We start from the raw sequence: 20942 nt of genomic DNA on the forward strand, positions 1-20942 counted from the left end.
GGGTAATTTACAAAGGAAAGAGGTTTAATTGACTCACAGTTCCACATGGCTGAGGAGGCCTCAGGAAACAATCATGGCGGAAGGGGAAGGGGAGGCAAGGTACCTTCACAAGGTGGTGAGAAGGTTAGGAAGTGCCACACTTTAAAACCATCAGCTCTATCATGGGAACTCACTATCATGAGAACAGCCTGGGGGAAACTGCCCCCACGATCCAATCACCCCCCCACCAGGTCCCTCTCTTGACATGTGGGGATTACAATTCGAGATGAGATTTGGGTGGGGACACAGAGCCAACCCATATCACTTATTTAGATGCAGTATTGTTTTATTTGTAAAGAAAGGTGGCTGGCATCTAGTAGCTGGGAGGAGGCCTGTGCGTGGTGACGCTGCCGTGTAAAATTCTCCACTAACAGCTTCACGGAGTGAGGAGTCATCCAGGGAGCCGTCCACTCTGAGACCGTGGGTGTGAGGGTCTGCCTGTGATGTTGGTGGCCTGCTGTCACCCCATGCTGTGGCGAAGGATTTGGGTGTAAATGGAATCAGCTGTCTTGTGTGGTTGGCAGCATGTGGGGAATGCAGGAAAGCTGGGCCTGAGATGGCATTGCCCTGCGGTGCCCTGGTGCTCAGGGTGGGGGCCACAGGCTCTGGTCTGACCCCAGGCCCACCTCCAATCTACAGTGTGACAGACCTGGCATGCTCCTCAGGCCTTCGTGTTGTTTTATTTGGGGTTGTTTTCTAATGGGAATACTGGACAGGTGTTGAAGATTTGGAAGTATCTTTGCTCGGTTTTTTGTCCCAGCGAAGTCGTCAACACGGGTGTGTTTGCTTCCTGCGGCTGCTTTCACACAGCAGCACCGACAGGGCACCAACTGCAGAGCTTTCTTCTCGCTGGCTCTGCGGCCACGATCTGAAGTCAGGACGTGGGCTGAGGGTTCTGGGGAGGGCCTTCCTGCCCCTCCCGCCCCAGGGCTGCTGGCAGTCCTCCGTGTTCCTGGGCTCACAGGCACCTTGCTCCTTCTTCACCTCTGTCGCTGCACAGCTGTCCATCCCCTCCCCGGGCCTCTGCACCTGCACTTGACACCCTCCCGGTGTCTCTATCTTCTCATCTTAATAGCACACCGGTCCTATTGGACAGGGCCACGCTTACAGCCTCAGCTCGATTACATCGGCAAAGACCCTATTTCCAAATAAGCCCTCATCCTTAGGTCCTAGGGGTTAGGACTTCAACACCTCTTTTTTGAGGCAACACAGTTCAGCCTGTGGTGATGGGGAAACTGGACTCACACCCCTGTCTAGGAGCCCTCCGAATCCCCTGCTGTCAGCCTGGGTGAGCTGCTCTGCCGGGAGTCAGGTCTGAGTGCTTTGCTCAAGTTGTTAGCCAAGTCCGTTACAGGGTTAATAGCTTCATAGTGAGGGGTCCTCAGAGGTAATGGGTCCCCGTGGCACTTGTCCTATTTCCAAAGAACCCCACAGCAGCTCCTACACATTCCCATGGGAAGACTGCACAGTCTACCCCTGCAAACATCTTGCTCTTAGCTAAAATTGTGTCTGTCGGTGTAGTCACTGGTTATCACATGGGAACGGGACTCAGGACCCATACAGACAGAGCTGAGTCCATGCTGGCTGCTCCGTCCTGTGGCCTGCTGGGTTTCACTGTTCAACGGCATGGCCTCTCCCTAGAAGCCCTTGGTGAACACCCCTCTCCCCGTGAGTCTGGGGCAGTCCCTGCCGCCCCCCGCCAGTGGCTCCCACAGCTTCCCGGTGCTGGCTCAATGCTGGCAATGACCACACTGCAGGCTCATCTGTCTCCACTCCTTCCCCGGAAGCTCATTGATGATGTGATTCTCCAGCCGACTGCTGCCCCGGTTGGTGCCTGCTGTAGGTGACAGTTCCCAGGAGAGAGAAGCACAGTGTCTCTGCCTGGGAGCCCGCACGCAATGCTGGTGGGAATGTGAAATGGTGCAGCCACCTTGTAAAATAGCCGGGCAGGTCCTCAGAGGGTGAAACAGAATTCCTGTATGTCGTAGCGCATCTGGACTGCCGTAACAAAAATGCCACAGCCTGGGTGGCTTATAAACAACGGACATTTTTGCTCACACTTCTGGGGGCTGGAAGCTCTAGATGGAGGTGTGGCAGATTTGCCGTCCTCCAAAGGCCGCTTCCTGGCTCATACCCGGCGCCCGTCTCACGTGGAAGACGGGGTGAGGGAGCTCTCTGAGGCCTCTTTAATGGGGGCATGATTCCCATTCATGAGGCTTCACCCTCACAACCTCCTCACCTCCCAAGGTCTCGCCTCCTAATCCCATCATCTTGAGGGTTGGGATTTTGACTCGTGCATTTTGGGAGGACACAAACATTGGGTTCTTCCCACCGTGTGACCCGGCAATTCCACTCCTAGGGATATACCAAAGAGAAGTGAAAATATACGTCCACACAGAAACTTACATTGAGTGTTCCCAACAGCATTATTCATAAGAGCCAAAATGTTGGCCCAACCCAGTGCCCATCCACACACGAACGACTAAGCGAAATGTGGCATGTCCCTGCAGTGGGATATTATTCAGCCGTGAGAAGGAATGAAGCTCTGACACGTGCTACATGGCAGGTGAACCTTCTGCAACATGAAAAATTCAGACACATCAACCCACATCGCGTGTATGTGTATGCCTCCTGGGCATGTCCCCTGGATGCCTCCTCTGTCCACCTGATGCCCACAGCACCAGCCTCCAGCCCCCCAACAGCGTCCTCTGCTCACCATTGACTGTTCCTTCTCTTGCTGTCCACATCCAAGCTGTCTGCCACTCTTATTAACTGATTGGTTGATTGACACAGTGTCTCCCTCTGTTCCCCAGGCTGGGGTGCCGCGGTGCAATCACAGCTCACTCCATATATGTAAAGTGGCAGAACAGGCAAATCTGAAGAGAGAGAAGATGGACCGGGGGCTGCCTAGGGTGGGAGCGTGTGGCTGCCGGAGGGCCAGGCTTCCTTTGGGAGGATGAAAGGTTCCAGTGTGGATCATGAAGGCTCACATCGCGGACACACTAAACACTATGGAACTGCGCATTGGATGGGTGAGTTCATGGTGCATGAAGTATATTTCAATAAAGCCATCACGAACATCAAACAAAAAGGCAGCCTCATGTCCTGTGCACGAGTGAAGCCTAGAGTTTACCGCATGGTGGATGGTGGCAGCCCTGGCCAGGGCATTCCTGGAAACCCACTGTGGCCCTCAGGGTCCCTGGCCATGGGCACGGCTGTGTGCTGGGCATCGGGCATGAGGGGTACTTGCTGGGGAGACTTCGTCCTCACCCTCCTTTAGCACCTGCGAAGGGTTGGTCCCAAGGGGGAGGTCACAGGGCTGCTGAGGTGGGGGCCAGAGGCCAGCCTCTATCTCATTGTACACAGGAGTAGGGACCCCAGACCCCCCTCATGCTGCACCCCAGAGCCTGTGACGCCTGGGCCATGGGCTCCGTACCTCTGGGGCTGACCGCCTCCTGCGCCCCCACCCCTGACTGCAGCTGCCCCTCATCCTCGGGCTCCTCTCTCCTTCCTGCACCGTTGGCCCTGTGGCCTGGCCCATCCCCTGGGGCGCCCCTCCCTCTGGCTTGGAGGTGGGGCTCCTCAACTCCAACTCCATCTCCACGCAGCCCGGTTTCTTGACCCCCGCTTCAGGCAACCTCAGCCGCCTGCTCCCAGGGCAGAGCCTTGACTTCCTTCTCATCCAGAACAGAGCATGCACCGCCACCTCACCCTCAGGACCCCCACTCTGATTGTGGCTTTGTCTCCAGCTCGCTCCATCCACCAGGGGCTGAGCGTCCCACATCCTCTCCTCTCCCCAGGATGTCCTCATGCTCTTTCCCAATTTAGAGTCCATCAGCACCGCCACCCACTGCAAGCCTCAGCCCACTTAAATCCAGTACCGCAGCCCTGCCTCAGTGGCCGCCAGGTGTGACAGGCAGCAGGTCACCCAGCAGCACGCTGGCACCTGGCCCCTGAGTCACGCCTATGCCATTGCTCTAGTGGGTGCCAGCTCTGGCCAGGCAGCCCCACTCCACCTACCCTCCTGACAGCACCGACTCCTCCTCTGCTTTGCTCCCCGAAGCTCCCTCGTTTTGGCAGGCTCACCTGGACAGCCCCCACACAGCGCCCACTGCCTCTACGTAGCCTCTCTGGCCTCTGCGGCACCATGGCTGCTGGGCCCCAGGCTGTCCCTGCTCCTGTCGCTGGCACCGGGCTCCTTCTCCGACTGCTGCTCCCCGGGGTGCTCCAGCGCCTGATGGTGGCTTTCACTACCAGCTGCTGGTGTCCTCACCCACCAAGCCTTCACCCTGAACTGCCTCCTGGGCATGTCCCCTGGATGCCTCTGTCCACCTGACGCCCACAGCACCAGCCTCCAGCCCCCCAACAGCGTCCTCGGCTCACCATTGACTGTTTCTTTTCTTGCTCTCCACATCCAAGCTGTCTGCCACTCTTATTAATTGATTGGTTGATTGACACAGTGTCTCCCTCTGTTCCCCAGGCTGGGGTGCAGTGGTGCAATCACAGCTCTTGACCTCCCAGTCTCAAGCGATCCTCCCGCCTTGCCCTACCAAGATTCTGGGATTACAGGTGCGCACCACTATGCAAGGCCCACTCCTTCAACTCAAACCACAAAAAGCAGCAGCCCCCTCCGGCAGCTGCCTGCCTTCTTCCTCATGAGTATCCCGCCCTTCCTGCTCACAAACCTCCCGACAGCCGTTTCCAGCACAGCAGAGCGATGCTGTGAAAATGATTCCATTTCTCGCACAAAATCTGCTAGTTAACTCCCTACTTTGCTCAGAATGAAGGCCACCATCCTCACCATGACCCACGTGGTTTCATGCCCTGCCCTCCTGCGGCATCTCGGCTCCTTGTGTCTCTCAGGTTGCCACACCGGCCTCCCCCCAGGCCCTCTGCGTGCTCCCTCCCAGACACAGCTTCCTCTCTGGAGGCCGCCCGCCCACCCTGTGGCAAGGGGCAACCCCTGCCCTGGTCCAGCCTGGCCCATACCCCGAGTTTGCTTTCTCCCCACGGCCCAGGTCTGGTCTGAGGCAGCTACGTCGCTCTGTCCTCTCCCCAGGAGGGAAGGGATTTGGTTTTGTTCTCTGCTGCACCCAGTGCTGGCTGGCAGAGAGGGGTGTCCCAGGAAGGACCGGGGCACAAAGGGAGGGAGGGACAGGACTCAAGCACCTGCGCCCACAGGCTTGGTGGGCAAGGGGCGGGGGTATCCTGCAGGGAAGGTGGGACTCAGCCCGTGGTGTCCCCAGCAGTGTCTTGCCCCTGGAACTCCCTCCCTACATCTGTTCATCTGAGTGGCCTTCGTCCTCGATGCAGCCAGTGTCAAGATGGACACGCGCATGGCTCTGAAGTCCTGTGTGACGCCCATATGACCTCATGGGGCTGTGTGATGTCACAGCGGGCGGGGTGGGGTGTGCCCAGCCTGGTCCCACAGTCCACAGTGAGCGGCAGACAGAGGGGTGGCCAGTTTGTTGTTTTACCTAAAAGGTGTTTTCCACGTGGAGTAGGACTGAGAGGCACGGGTGGCTGAGGGGACCCGCCTTTGACGTGAGGTGCAGGTGAGTCGACGAACGCCCCCTCCTGGTGTAAGCCACCCACTCCCCAAACGACGTCCCTGGGGCCCCGCCCACGCTGACCGCTCCTGTTTTCCAGGTGTGCTCGGCCCCTTCATCTGTCCATCAGCTGCGGCAATGAAATACGTGCCGGAAGTGAAGAAGTCTCCGCCGTACCTCCTGAAGCAATTCACAGGTATGGAGGGAAGGCGCCAGGAGGGTGGGTGGGGAAGGGGAGCGGTTGGGGGGGCGCAGGGAGGAGCTGTTTGAGCCCCTGGCATGGACAGGGGGTCCTGGTCCCAGACCTGGCTAGGAGGGCAAGGCAGAAAAATGTGTGTTCAGGAAATAACCTGGGAAAACACTGTGAAGTCTTCATTTTTGAAAATTTTATTACAAAATACACCTGAACCTGAGGTTTTCTAGATGAAGAAATACATTTAACTATTTCCAGGGGTTTAACAGGTCAAAGGCATTTTGTCCATGAGGTGCTGAAGATCCACTTTAACTACTTCATAACTTTTATTGCAGGAGTGACTTTTTTTATTAAGGAAAAATATTTATCAGCAATGAAGAAGTTCCCCCTTTCCTTTCCCCACCCGGGCAACAGACCCGGAAGCAGACACTCACCACTGGGACTGGAAGGAACCACTGGTGTGGGACGTGACTTCTCCCACACGTGCTGTTAATGTGCATAGATGGGGGGTGACAGTGACTTACGGTCAGGAAAAGGAAGATTCTGGAAGTTTGCACCTCCCCGGGGAGGCAGGAGATGCCACCTTCCATGGCTCGGGTTTACCTGCTACTTGAATGTTTTTTTCTCAATTGAGCTTGTATTCATGCAATGCTTTTATAAAACAACAACAACAACAACAAAAAACAAAAACAAAAACAAAACAAGAAAACCGGATGGGCGTGGTGGCCTGTAATCCCAGCACTTTGAGAAGCCAAGGCGGGTGGATCACCTGAGGTCAGGAGTTCCAGACCAGCCTGGCCAACATGGCGAAACCCCGTCTCTACTAAAAATACAAAAATTAGCAGGCGTGGTGGTGGGTTTTCTGTAATCCCAGCTACTCGGAAGGCTGAGGCAGGAGAATCACTTAAACCCCGGAGGCAGAGGTTGCAGTGAGCTGAGATTGTGCCACTCCACTCCAGCGTGGGCGACAAAGCGAGACTCCGTCTCAAAAACAAACAAACAAACCAAGAAAATGGAAGAAAAAGAAAACAGATTGTTTTGGGTTGTTACCTTTGTTGGGAAGGTAGGCTAGTGAGCGCCTCTCAGACCAGCCAAGATGCTGGCAGCCACTGAGCACCTGCCCACAGCAGCACCCGGCCCTGCGGCTCTCGCAGCGGGACAGGGCGGCCCAGGTGCCAGGAATGTGTGGCATCTGCCAGACTGCGAGGCCTTCCAAGGCCACCCGGCCACCAGGCTTTGTCACACCAGGGGGGCAGCTACCTCTTTGGACAGGAAGAGGGGTGTCCACAAGAGGGGTCTTTGCAGTTCCCGATCCAGACGCACCCAGGGTGGAATGGGAGGCCTGCGCCTGGGGCCCCGAGGGAACGGGCCGCTCTTGTGGCCAGCTGGGGTGGCCCCTCTCTGGCAAGATGGCCCTGTAGCCAGGGCAAGCACGGGGGAGAAAGCGGTCCCTCTTCCAGGCCCTTGGGGGCCACCCTCCTGGTCTCTGCAAGCATTGCAGCTGTTGTGTGTGCAAGCTGCTGCTGGGCCTGGCCACCCCGTCTGTGAGGGGCTGCCAGGGGCTGCTGGAGGCTGGTGCCACTTCTCAGGGTGCATGGGACTGGTGGCGGTCATCTCAGGTGTGCCAGGTCACCCAAGGCACTGCCCAAGCTGACCCTGGGCTGGAGTCCTCTCACCTTGCCATGGCCATGCCCAGGCCCCAGCTCCTGGCGTCTGCAGGCGACACTCCTGTGTGCTCCCCACAGAGCCTGTCCTCGTGAACTGAACAACGCATGCAGGGGGGTCAGCATTGTCCTTATCATTCTTTGCAGACTGTGGCGTGGCTGTTTTGTGACTGTTTCTATTCCTTTAGGGGTGTAGGGAAGCTGTGAAATGACAAGGCCAGGGTCTTCCTGGCTTGGAGCTGGCTCAGGTGTCAGCACCACTGGTGGCCCCAGCGGGCAGGTGGGGAGCTGGAACCTTTAGCCACGGTGACTGGCCCTGGCCCTGTAGCTCAGGCCCTCTCTGCCGCCCACCCCTGGGCTGCCCAAGAAGCAGCCTAGAGGAATTCCTCCTGTCCTTCTCTGCGCAACTTTGCAGATGTGGAAGAGGCTCTGTGGCCGGGTGCAGTGCAGACTCTGGCCTCCAAGCCCACCCGCTCTGCAGCCTCTTCCCATGTGGGTGCAGAGCCCTGCACGCCTCCCCTTCCACGCAGCCCTGCTGGGCTTCCCCATGTCCACACTCGCTTATCCTGGACAGGAGGCAGCTGGGCCTCCAGACAGCCCCCTAGCAGGTGATGGCCTGAGGCTGGCTCCCAGGGCACCATGTTCACAGGGCCCTGGACAGCGGGTGACCTGGGGGTGAAGGAGCGGAAATGAGGATGGGAGGATGACAGGCGGCCCCTGGGGAAGAGGCATGTGCAGGGCCGCTCAGTCCTGACTGGAGGCTCTGCCTTACTGCGGTGATGCAGCCTCGGCTGCTGTCTGTCAGCTGCTGCCTGTCAGCTGATGCCTAAAGATTAATGTCAACTCCCTCCCTAAATAAAATAGTTTCTGCAAAAGTGCTTTTAAACTGTGACACACTTTCCACACCGGTGTGGCTTCTCTGAGAGGCTTGTATGAAAGCGTGGGGACTCGAAGCCACTGCTTCTTCTCCATAGGCTCGGGGGTCTGTGGACATATTTGGACTCTCTGTGTCCGAATCCCAGGGACCCGTGGCTCTGCACACCCCAGATCCCCATCCGTGGTTCACACGCGCTCCGGGCAGGAAGGCCACACACACGAGCCTCTGCACACACCATGCCAGCTCCCCGAACCTGCTGTGATCCCTGCCCCGCTTCCTCCTCCTCCTCCTTCTCACCTCTTCTTCTGTGTTCTGATGCTGAAACTCCGGGAGAACTGGCGTCTTCTGTCCTAAGATAACTTGATATGCAGCTTCAAGCTCAGTGTCAAGAAAATGGGTCTCCAGTTTCAGAGATTTTTACGTTGTTTATGACATCTGCTGTGAAGACACATTCAGCCGGACTCCAAGTGGTGTCACAGCTCACAGACAGAAAGGGGTGTGCAGTCTGGGCCCGCTGAAGGTCCTGGGGGTGCTGGTGGCAATCGTGACCGCAGGCACGTCTCTGGAGTTCCCACACCACATTTTCTGTCACCACTGTACTCAGAATCTTGTCTTCTCTTCCCGCCTGGACCATCTTTGGAAACCTGTCTGTGGTTGGGTCTTGCTGTCCGTGGCCATGCTGCCAGGAACCCTGAGCTGGGATATTCTAGTGGGCCGCCAGGCAGTGTGGCTTGGAGGTATCCCCTGGAGGCCAGCCTGATGCCTGCCTTTCTAGGGGAGCAGCTCCCAGCAGGGAAGCTGAGCCTCAGGAGTGCTGGAAACCTCCACGGTGCCATGAGGTCACGGCTGCTCTGTCTGCCGGCTGCTTCTCCAGGAGGCGACCGTGGTCTGTCCCCTGCTAATTGACTGCTTCATCAGGAAGCGAGGTGGCAGAGGGACTTGGATGGGGAGTCACACCGAGGACCTGGCGCTGCCCTGAGAGAGTCTCTGGGCTTGGCTCCTCCCCTAGGAAGAATTCCTGCAAGTGTGCGTTTCAGAGAGAGAGGGGAAGGGAGGTGGATGGAGCACAGGAAGGAGAAATGCCACGGAATCGTCAGCCACACTTAAAATGGTGACGCTTCCCCACCAGGTGATGATTTTAAACCTGGATCATCAGCCACGTTTAAAATAATGATGCCTTGCTGCCTGGGTCAGAAAGCCCTGGCCTCAGATCTGCACCTCTCTGGGCATCATGCCCCTCCTGAACCTTTCGTCTCCTGCTGCAGAAGCAGCAAAATGCAGAGTGAAGAGACTTTGCGTGGCCTTGGAGAAGAAGAACAGAACATTTACCATCGTGCTGGCGTGGGCATGTTAGAAGCCCCAGGTGGTGGCCGGTGGGAAGTGGGATGAGCGAGGGAGTGGATGGCAGCCCCACTGTCCCTGGGGAGCGGTGGCTTCCCTGGGCTTGCTATCGACGCAGATGGGGTGATGGGACAGACTCGTGGGACGAGCTCTGAAACCTCACTCCACGGGCCCCCATCTCACCTGGCCCCCCTGAGCCGGGTGGCTTCTCCCAGGAAGCACTCGGCTCATTTTAGATGGACTGATCTCCCCAGTCTCGTTTCAGTAGATCAGGAGGAACGTGGTTGCCCCGCCATCCTGAAGCAGCGCCTCCCCGTTCCCATAGCCTGGCCCAGCCGATGGCTCCTCTCCCCCTTCCCAGCCATGCTGTCACCACTCTGGGAGAGCACAGGGAGAGAGCCAGGCAGTGAGCCCTGCGCTCGAGCCACCCTGGCTGTGGTGCGGGGGGTGTCAGGGCCTACTGGAGATACCACTGCTGGTGCCAGCGGCCGGGCGTCCAGTACCTGTGCGGTGGGCGAGCTGCCAGTGATGTTTCTAGAGGGAGCAGGGAGCTGCATCAGCCCTGCCGATCCCCCACCACGTGGGAAGCCCACTTCGGCCCCCTTGGCGGCTGCAACCTGGTGCCTGCCCAGAAAGCCTCAGCTTACTCCAACCTCAAATCCTGTTACGGGTTGTGGAGGAGGGTGGAGGGCCGGGCTAGGAATTGAAATGCGTGACTTTTCAGGGTCTACTGGATTTTTAAAATGCATGGCGACATCGTGGAGGTGCGTGCAGGAAAATAACGGTGGGTGTGGAGGGAAAATGGGACACCGGAGGAGGCGCGGGAGGACTGACGGGATTCGATGGCTGGGCGGTCAGATGCGATGGGGACTGAACTTTTAAAATGAGAAATAATGTATGAACGTTTGTGTAGTGATATTGAAGAGAACAAATCACTTTATGAATAAAAATAATGCTTTGTTCAGTGGCATATTTCCTGCCCAGGCTGTTTGCTGAAATTAAACATCTGCTGTCACCCGGAGCAAGTCTTCAGAAACCTTTGTTCTCTTGGCTCTGTGAGCAGACGCCTCTGTGCTGCTGGGGCTTCTCCGCCCATGTCTGGGGACGGTGGGGAGGGCGCCTGGCACCATGGAGACAGCAGGACCCTGAAGCCAGAGGTCTCTGTGGATCCCAGCTCCGCTGCATCCAAGCTCGTGGGATCTTGGGTTTCGTCTGGATCTTCCCAGATGGGGTGGAAGAACCTTGGGGCATCATGAGCTGGGTGCTGGCTGGTGTCTGATGGGGTGGAGGAGCCTGCAGTATCCTGATCCGGGTGCTGGCGGGTGTCTGGTGGGGTGGAGGAGACTGCGGGCAGCGCGAGCCTGTCTGGTGGGGTGGAGGAGACTGTGGGCAACGCGAGCCTGGCGCTGGCGGGTTTCTGGTGGGGTGGAGGAGACTGCGGGCAACACGAGCCTGGTGTTGGCAAGTGTTTGCTGTGCAGCCGCTGTCATCATCTGCGTCAGAAAGTGGAGGCAGTGGCGAACTCTGAATTCTCCGGGAGCTGCCTGTGGGTAGTGCTTGTGAAGTTCTGGCACTGTGTCCACCCTGGAATTGCACTCCAGGAAAAAGTCCGTGGTGCCTGGACACCCTGGGAGCAAAGCCCTCCTAGTCACCCACTGTAGACACATGGGCTGCTGCATAGAGCGTGGGGGACCATCTGGCCAGCCACAGCCCGAGACCAATCACCCATCCCAGGCCCCTCTGAGCCTGGCTGTGCAGGACCTGCCTGCTACTGTGGGGCCTCTCCTGGCCTCCCCCGACAGCTCCCCACATGGGAGGTCAGCTCAAACCACACACAGCCACCCCATGCAACTGAGGGAGGAGAGGGTGGCAGCAGCCGGTGACTTCGGCCTGCCCTGTGCACTCTGCCTTGGCAGGTGGGGCATCGCCTCGGCAGGGCTCCCGTGTCCATGATGCTTCTGACAGAGGATGAGGGCTGCAGCTGCAGCATTTGCAAACCTGGAATGGGGGTGTCTTGAGAAGGGGAACCTGAAAGACTAAATCAACCCCAAGGATCACAAATGGGGCTCCTCAAGGGTCAAGAAGGCTGGGCAGCTCCCCTCCCAGCCCCTGTCCCAGTGGAACAACTTACAGAGGGGCCAGGGAGGTCCCCCAGTGGCTTGGGTGCAGCCTTGGCCTGGGGCGTGGAGCCTGGCTTTGTGGGACTGCAGTCCACCCAGCAGAGGTCTCTGCGGGCACCTGGGCCCTCACCTGCAGGAACCCCCTTCATCATCCAGCCCAGTCCCTCAGTGGCCCATGGCCGATGAAGGGAGCCACATCCCTCGGGGCTGAACATGTGTGAGGTTGCTGAACTCCTCTGGAAAGGGTCGTCTGCCAAGAGCTGTCCTCGCCCCGCTTCCTTTACCTCCCAAGGCACGCTGCACACTCATTGTCTTCCTTTTTCTCCCTTTGGGTCAAAACTGGCATTAAACTTTCTGTCCTTTTGATTCAAGTTTTAAAATTCTGAAATAATCCTCAGCCCATGCTGCTAATTCTAACTCCTGTATGCTTAAGTGTGAAATAATTACACGTTCCCTCCCGAACTCCCAAGCACCCACTGTGTGAGCCCCACGCTCTGTGGGCTCTGTTGTGCGCCGTGCCTGGCGCTGCTGCGCGGAAATGTATTATCTCCTAATCGTTAGAGGGCCCCGCATTATTCTGTGTAATTAACTTGACATTATTTTGCTCAGAAATTTAATTCATTCTGGATCTTAGTTTCAAATAAAGATTTGCATGATGCATAATTTAGAAAATAACAAAACCACAACACAAACCCACAGCTGCTCCCCACACCGGTTCCCAGGTTCTTTAGCGGAGAGCGGAGTGGCTTTGTTTTTGGGGGTGACACTTGTGTGTGTCTGTGCTTTTGCAGTGTGTGACGTTCCTCTGTATGACATTTGTGACTACAACGTCTCCAGGGACCAATGCCAGGAGTTCGGGTGCTGCTTCTACGAGGGCGTCTGCTACAAGAAAGCGGTTCCCAGTGAGTAGACGCCCCGGCCCCCCGCGGCGGAAGCCGAGGTAGCTGGTGACCATGCCGACCACTGCCCTGCCTGTCTCCCTTCCCCGGGGTCTCTGTTTGCTGGAAACACCTTTGTATTGTTCTCTGGCCACACTCTTCTGCTCCGTCTTAGTGGGTACAGTAGACTCTGAGTGGGGTTTGAGCAGGAGGGCCTGTGAATGTGATGTAAGCCACCAGAGGGGTTCCATTCCCAGATGGGCTGGGCAGGGCATGGACAGGGACAAATGGAGGCCCCCTTCATGGAGGAATTTGGCCGTTCTGGGTGGTTGCAGAGGCTGGATTTGGGGAAATAGTGCTGCAGAAACATGGGGCGCCGGCAGGGCCCGGGCCAGTGGCCACGTGTGGGGTGAGCCCATCAGGGTGGAATGGACCTTGTCCACCAGGGGCTCTGTGAGCTTGGCCCTGACTGGGGACTCCGTGGGCTGCTTCAACGTTGGACTAGAAGCCAGACCAGACGTGAGGATCTGCTGGTAGCCCCTCAAGCCCCTCAAGCAGCATAGGGGTGAAGTAAGGACAATGGGCACCCAGTGGGTGGTGTACGGGGCCGGAGGCGTTGCCACTCCCCATCCCCGTGAAGGCTTCCAGAGGGAGGCACGCCCTTCAGAGGACCATGGCTAGTTGTAAAATGTGTTCGAAGGGAGGTGGGAGGAGGTTAAGAAACCAGGATGGTGTGCACGTGAAGGGCGTTGGGCTCCCACCTCCTCAGCATATTCTCGCCTGTGAGTGCACCGGCCTGCACCGCTGAGGTCTTCTCATTTCCAAACCCTCATCAAGGTCCATGTGAAGCTTCATATGTTTCCTTGTCCTGTGGAGGCCCCTTTTGGAAATGAGGGTAAAGGGGCTCTTTGTGCTGCGTGGGGAGGGGTGGACAGCAGCACGGATGGGAGCGGCCTGCACAGCACGCCCTTGGGAGGGAACAGTGCAGCCCTTAACGGTGGAGATGCTGGACGTGGCTGATGAGCTCTCACAGCTCTAGGCTTCCTTGGAGATGAGTTCCAAACCCTCCCTGTCCTAGGCCACTCTTTTCTCCACCCCCAGCACCCCAAAGTGAGTAAAGGCCCCTGGCTTTGTGCAGCTCAGGGCCATTTCTTCTTCCTTTTACTTCTTTCTCCTGCATTTCCTGCTAGACTGAGCCTTGAGACCAGGCACCAGGTCCTCTTCATTCCCTGTATCTAGTAGGGCTTAGAAAGTCAGGAAACGTTAGTGACTGATGGGAATGAGTGACTGATGGAAATTTCCAAGTAGTGACCTGCTGGTGGAACCTAGCGTGAGCTCGGCTGCTCACCGCTTGCAAAGCCCATAACAAATGAAGGGAAAGTTACTTTATTTCCAAAGCTAGCAGTGGGGAAGTGGCTGACTTGTGCTTCCAACTTTAGGCTGGGGAGAGGGGCTTAAAAAGAGGAACTTAGAATGGGAGGCACATGGGAGGGGTTCTTCTACAAGGTCTGAGGGTCTCGTTCCAGTGGCTGTCACAAGCCACAGCCCACCTGGAGCAGGAGGTGGCGTCATCTTGATGGCTGGTTGTAGACTCACTGCCTTCAGGTCATCTCTGGCATTTTGCAGCTGGGTCTCTATGCTTGGTCTATCTCAAGATGAGCCCCTAGAACTTGTAAGTAAGCCTATAATTAAATACTAGCACACAGTTAGATAAATGTGCATGGGGCTAGGGGGTGTGTGGTGAGAAAGGGAGACCATGGTGTTGCAAAGAAAGTACATTTCAAGGCTATATTTTAAGACTAAGGAGAACAAAAGTTTTTTTGCAGTAAGCTTTCTGCATCGTGAGACTAGGGGAAGAAGAGAAAAAGGAAAAAAAGTTTTAAAACTCATTTTCAGGCTAGACTGTTTGATTACATGGGAACTGCCCAGTCCTACAGACGTAAAGCCTTAAGCCAGCTCCTCTGAGATTAAAGGGATATTCTGGGCACAAAATCAGTCAAGAAAGAAAGCGCTGACGGGATTCTGGCTTGCTCCAGGGAGGGTGTCTGTCCTGCTTCGTGGTGAAGATTTCGCACCTCATCAAAAGAAGATGAATTTTGGCTCCTCAGAGGCAAACGAGAGGTCACAATGGATACCACTGATAGTTGGGAAGGTTTTCTGATGACGACGGCTCCTGCAGATCCTGGCTTTAGAGACTCGGGACCAGACCCCCTGCTGTCCCAGCCTCCACTTCCAGGAGCCTCTGGGATTCCCAGGATCCCACGCCTTCCTCTGACTACAGATAAAATCAGTTGGAAATTGCTTCAGTTATTATTTTTACCAAGATACTATACCACAAAATTCACCTTTTAAAGTATACAATCCAGTGGCTTTTAGTATATTCACAGTGGTGCAGTCATCACCACTAACTCCAGAACATTTATACCACTCCAGAAAGAAACCTCATGCCCATTAGCAGTCATGTCCTATCCTTCCCTCTCTCTGGCCCCTGGCAGCCGCTCATCTTTCTATGGACTTCCGTATTATGGACATTTCATATAAATGGAACCACATGAGTTGTGGTTCTTTCACTTACGTAGTTCTCAAGGTTCGTTCATGTTGTAGCAGCTATCAGTACTTCCTTTCTCTTTATCATAGAGTAATTGTCCACTGTATAGATGTGCCAAATTTTGTTGACCCATCTATCAGTTTATAGACATGTGGGTTGTTTCCACTTTTTGGCTATTATAAATGATGCTGCTCTGAACATTTGTATATAGGTTTTTGTGCAAACATGTTTTTTATTCTCTTGGGTATATTCCTAGGGGTGGAATTGCTGGATCATATATTAACTATCTGCTTAAATTTTTAAGGAACTTCCCAACTGGTTTGCAAAGTGGCTAGATCATTTTCCAGTCCAATCAGCAGCGTATGAGAGTTCCAACTTCTCCACATTCTTGCCAACACTTGTTGTTGTCCTTTTGTTTACAGCCATTGTAATGGGTGTGAAGTTGTATTTCATTGTGGTTTTGATTCATATTATTCTAATGAATAATGATGTTCACAATTGTTGCATTTTTTTTTTTGGCTATTTGGATATCTTCTCTGGAAGAAAAGTCTATTCGAGTCCTTTGCCCGGTTTTAAATTGGGTTAATTGTCTTTTTATTATGGAGTTGTATGAGTTCTTTATATATTCTGGATATTAAACTCTTATTAGAAATGTGACTTGCAAATACTTTCTGTTATTCTCTTACATGTCTTTTCTTTTTCTTGATAGTGTCCTTCGAAGCACAAATTTTTTAATTTTTATGGTGTCCATTTTATCTATTTTTCCTTTTGTTGCTTGTGCTTTGGTGTCACATCTAAGAAACCATTGCCTAATCCAAGGTTGCAAATATTTATACCTGTAATATCTTCTAAGAGTTTTATACTTATAACTCTTACATTTTGGTCTTTTGATCCTTTTTGAGTTAACTTTTGTATCTGGTGCAAGGAAGGTTTCCAACTTCATTATTTTGCATGTGGATATTCAGTTGTCCCACCATCATTTGTTGAAAAGATTCTTTTTTCCCCATTAAATTGACACCGTTGTTGAGAATCAGTTGCCCATAAAAGTGAGAGTTTATTTCTAGATTCTTAATTCTATTCTGTTCATCTACATGTCTATCCTTAGCCAGTACCACAGTTTTGATTACTGTAGCTTTGCAGTAAATTTTGAAATCAGAATGTGTGAGTGCTTCAACTTTGTTCTTCTTTTTCAAGATTATTTTGGCTATTATGGGTCCCTTGCATTTCTGCATCAAATTTAACTTGTCAATTTCTGCAGAAAAGAGGTCCTTGGCAATTTGATTGGGGTTGTGTTGAATCTGTATATAATTTGGGAAGTATTACCATCTGAACACAATATTAAGTGTTCTAGTCCATGAACAGGGGTAGTCTTTCTATTTATTTCGGTCTTTAATTTTTTTAAATATTTTATAGTTTTCTGGGTACTGATCTTGAGCTTCTTTAATTAAATTTATTCCAAAGTATTTTACTCTTTTTAATGTTATTATAAATGGAATTGTTTTCTTCATTTTCAGATTGTCTATTGCCAGCATATAGAAATATAATTGATTTTTGTATGCTGATCTTATATCTGGCAACCTTGTTGAACTTGCTCATTCTATTAGTTTTCTAGTTGATTCCTTAGGATTTTTTGCATACAAGATCATGGCATCTGAAAATATAGTTTTACTTCTTTTTTCCTAATCTGAATGCCTTTTGGTTCATTTTCTTGCCCAGTTTCTGACTAAAACCTCCAGTACAATGATGAATAGAATTAGGAAGAGCAGAAGCTTTGTCTTGTTCCTGATCTTAAGGAGAAACTTTCATGTTTCGCCATTAAATACAGTGGTAACTGTGGGTTTTACTAGATGCCATGTATCTATTAATAGTAAATGCAAGAAACAACTTGGAAACACACGAGTTGAGAAAGCTCCCTTCTCTTCCTGTTTTGCTGAGTGTTTTTATCATGAAAGGGTGTTGGATTTTTTTCAAATTCTTTTTCTGCATCTATTGAGCACCTTAATGGTGCTCTTTATTACTTCATGTGGATTTGACTTACTGTCTACTCTTCTTTCATTTCATCCTAAAGGGCTCCCTTTGGTATTTCTTATAAAGAAGCTTTGCCAGTGATGAGATGAATATCCTGACTTTGTTTATCTGGAATGTCTTAATTTACCCTTCAATTTTGAAGCATAGAGTTGCTGTATATAAAACTGCTGGTTGTAGTCTTCCTGACAGCCCTTTGAATGTTTTATCTCATTGCCTTCTGGCCTGCATGGTTTCTGATGAGAAACTGCTGTAAATCTAGGGCTCCTTTGTATATAATGTGTCACTTCTCTCATGCTGCTTTCAAGATTCTCTCTTTGTCTTTTGCAGTTTGCCAGGTGTCTGGGTGTGGATCTCTCTGAGTTTATCCCACTCAGAGTTCACTGAACTTCTTGGATGTATAGATTAATGTTAACCAAACTTAAGAAGTTTTTACCATTATTTCTTCAAATATTCTTTCTGTTCTTTTATCTTTCTCCTCTTCCTCTGGACTTTCATTACGTGTATTTGGTAGACTTTATGGTATCCCACAGACCTCTAACACTGTATTAATTTTTCTTGGTTATATTTTCTTTCTGTTACTTAAACTGGGTAATCTCATTGACATATCTTCAAGTTTACTGATTCTTTTGCCTGCTCAAATCTGCTGTTGAGCGTCTCCAGTGAATTTTCATTTCTATTATTGTACTCTCAACTCCAGAATTTCTTTTTGGTCTTTTCTTAATAACGTCTATATTTCTATTGATACTTTCTATTTGGTGATATTAGTCATTTTTTACATTGCTATGAAGAACTACCTAAGACTGGGCAATTTATAAAGGAAAGAGGTTTAATTGACTCACAGTTCTGCATGGCTGGGGAGGCCTCAGGAAATTTACAATCATTCCAGAAGGCAAAGGGGAAGCAAGACATGTCTTACATGGCAGCAAGGTTGTGGGGAGGGAACTGCCAAACACTTTTAAACCATCAGATCTCGTGAGAACTCACTCACTATCATGAGACTATCATGGAGTAAACTGCCCCCATGAGCCAACCACCTCCCACCAGGTCCCTCCCTTGACATCTTAGGATTACAATTTGAGATGAGATTTGAGTGGGTCACAGAGCCAAATCATATCAATGAAATATTATTCTTATACTTTTATTTAGTTCTTTAGACATGGTTTCTTCTAGTTCTTTGAATATGCTTAAAATATTTTGATTTAAAGTCTTTGTCAAGTAAGTCCAATGTCTGTGCTTCCTCAGTGATGATTTCTATTAGTGGCATTTTTTATGTGTATGGCCATACTTTCTCATTTCTTCGTTATGTTTAACATTTTTCTTTCTTGAAATTTGGACATTTTAGGTAAGATAATATAGCACCTCTGAGAACTGGGTTCTTTCACTTCCCCAGGTTTTATTGTTGCTGCTGTTTGTTGTTGTGGTTGTTTGATGACTTTCCTGAACTAAATCAGTAAAGTCTGTATTCTTTGTGGTGTGTGACCACTAAAAACTCTTCTTGGGTAGCTACTAGATAGCTAATGAATAGACAAAAATTTTCTTAGATCTGATGGTTTAAAAGAGGCCTGGAAACACAAGCCTCTCAGACTTTACAGAGGGGTTCTGTGTGCATGCTGAGGCATACCTTCAACAAAGTCAGAATATTTCTAGCTCTGCCTTAGCCTTCACTTCCTGCTTATGCAGATCCTTAAGTCAGCCAGAGGTGAGGTCTCAGGCCCACCATAGGTCTTTCCTTGCAAAGCCCACAGCACTGAACATGTCCTTGGCCGTCTAGATTCCCAGGAATGTGTCAGAGCATTTCAAAGCTCTCTGCACATCTTATTTCCCAGATTTTCATGTTAAGCTTGTTGGTTAGCCTCTTGTTTTCCCCCAACTGCTACCCACCACTTTAGCCAGTAAAACGATTTTCAATTGCTTCTGATTGTTTATAACAAATGCCTGGGGAAAAAGCTGTTCTCACCAAATGAGCTCAGATCAAACAAAGATGATATTCCAGGGAAGCACCAGACAGATCAAATAATGACAACTCTCTGACAATGTGGCTTTGAAGGAGCTCCCACCCTGTTCTGCGCCCCGCAGTGGCTGCCAGGCTGCTGGCTTTACCGTGATTACAGGCTGTTGATTTTCAAGCTACCGTGGAGCTGGAGGGTGGGTAGGAGAGGTGGGAACAGGGCTAGATAAAAGGTCCAAGCGCGCTCTTTTACTGAGATTCAGCTGTTTGCCTCAAATAAACAGATTTCTGCAAGCTCTTGGTTAATTTCCAGACTTCTGAAAAACTTCCCTCTGATGATTTTTGCCAGTGTTCTCATTGTTTTTATGGAGGAAGAAATTGGCAGGGGGGTCCTCGCTCTGCTGTTTTTGCTGATATCACCCTGAAAGTTAATTATGGGCTTTACTGAAGCCCTAGTCCGGTTGTACATAATCAGTTAGTGAGAGTTACAACAAGATGTAGTGCTTTTTCCCGAAGGAGTCCATTATCCTTCACCTGACTCACCTGTCACATTGTAAAACCCATGCCCTTTAGCTAGAATCTTGAGAGATCTTTTTGGGTTCCAGGCCTTCCAGTGTTGAACGGCCTCTCACATGGCTTCATTCCAGCAGCTCATCCTCTGGGGCATGTGGCAGTACTCCTGAAGCCAAGCTCATGGCAGTGGGTGCTGACTTGGCCATGGTTTGCTGTATTAGCACTTGTCATCATTTTGTTTTTGTTTTGTGAAATTGGGGTTTGCTGCTCACGTTGCATATGCAGAGAGCAGCAGATGCTCACAGTCGTGCTCAGTTCATTTCCATCATAGAGTTGGACTTCTTACAGAACTCCAGTTTCCAAGGCACTTTTACCACTTAGTTTTTCTGAGAAGTGTACCATTTAAGGCTCCTGAAAGCGGCAATCATTAGCATCCAAAAGGTATTCAAGTTTATTCTTTCAGTCTTCTCCATAAATGATTAGTGATCCCAATTTCCTCATACCCCAATGAAGCAGAGATCCAACCATGTAAAGTGGTGTAAATGCATCACTCCAGGAAGATCACAGCTAGGAAGGGAACTCACGTCCAAGCTGCTACTGCTGCTGCTTTTGCCACCTCTCCCATCCCCTGAGCACCTTTTTATCTGTACCACGCAGGTGCTGGCCAGTTTGTAAGTGTTGGCATGTATGTCGAACATGGCTTAAGTTAGAACAATCGCCGCATGCCTGTCATCCATTTTAAAAGTGAGCCTTAATCCCTATAGCAGCTTCATGACTGGTGTTATAAGGAACCCAGAAGAGAACACAGGCTCTCAAGAATGTTTTTTACTTGGAGAGGGCTCACTGTTTTGCAAGGGGGTATATCATTTTTGCATGGAAGCAACCATTAAGTTCTTTCCATCATTCTAACTTTAATAGCTGGGTTGTGTGGCTGTGCTTTTCTTGACTCCTGACTTCTTTTGGGCCTGTAGGAAGAGCCTGGGCAGTGGGCCCTGCCTTGGGGCTCTCACTGTGCCCTCACATTACTTTTCATTTCTTTGACATCTTTCTCATTCAAAACGACGAATGAACCTTTGTGCTGTGCAAGTTGTAGTATTCAGTGACAGGGTATTATGAGCTCTTTGTGCACATAATTCCATGTTATGAAAACCTTTCACCAACTTCTTAAATTGGCTGGTTTGAAGTGCACATTGTGTTATGGCATAATCTGTATTATTAAGAATATGAATTGGGGAATTAGCATT

General features: G+C 51.5%; 1 protein-coding gene and 1 long non-coding RNA gene across 4 annotated transcripts in view; one reads left to right on the forward strand and one right to left on the reverse strand.

The window, feature by feature from the left end:
- On the reverse strand, positions 1-5381 carry LOC129049603 (uncharacterized). Of its 2 annotated transcripts, none has more exons than XR_010136826.1 (4): positions 4423-5381; positions 2756-3322; positions 2279-2394; positions 1-2037 (listed from the first exon to the last, which is right to left on the reverse strand). It is a non-coding gene; the product is annotated as an uncharacterized LOC129049603 (long non-coding RNA). The 2 variants fall into 2 exon arrangements; XR_010136825.1 differs by having other exon boundaries at positions 3-2037; positions 5209-5381.
- TEX29 (testis expressed 29) overlaps positions 5340-20942 on the forward strand; it is a 22990-nt gene continuing 7387 nt past the window's right edge. Inside the window, exons 1-3 of one of the 2 annotated variants that reach the window (XM_002824438.5) lie at positions 5340-5594; positions 5689-5784; positions 12575-12685. In XM_002824438.5, coding sequence (XP_002824484.1) covers positions 5727-5784; positions 12575-12685 — 169 coding nt within the window. In that variant the 5' untranslated portion in view covers positions 5340-5594; positions 5689-5726. Of the gene's footprint in view, positions 5595-5688; positions 5785-12574; positions 12686-20942 lie in introns of those variants that run through there. The other variant, XM_024230990.3, reaches the window with a different exon arrangement.

Source organism: Pongo abelii, chromosome 14, assembly GCF_028885655.2.
Source record: "Pongo abelii isolate AG06213 chromosome 14, NHGRI_mPonAbe1-v2.0_pri, whole genome shotgun sequence".
NCBI lineage: Eukaryota > Metazoa > Chordata > Mammalia > Primates > Hominidae > Pongo > Pongo abelii.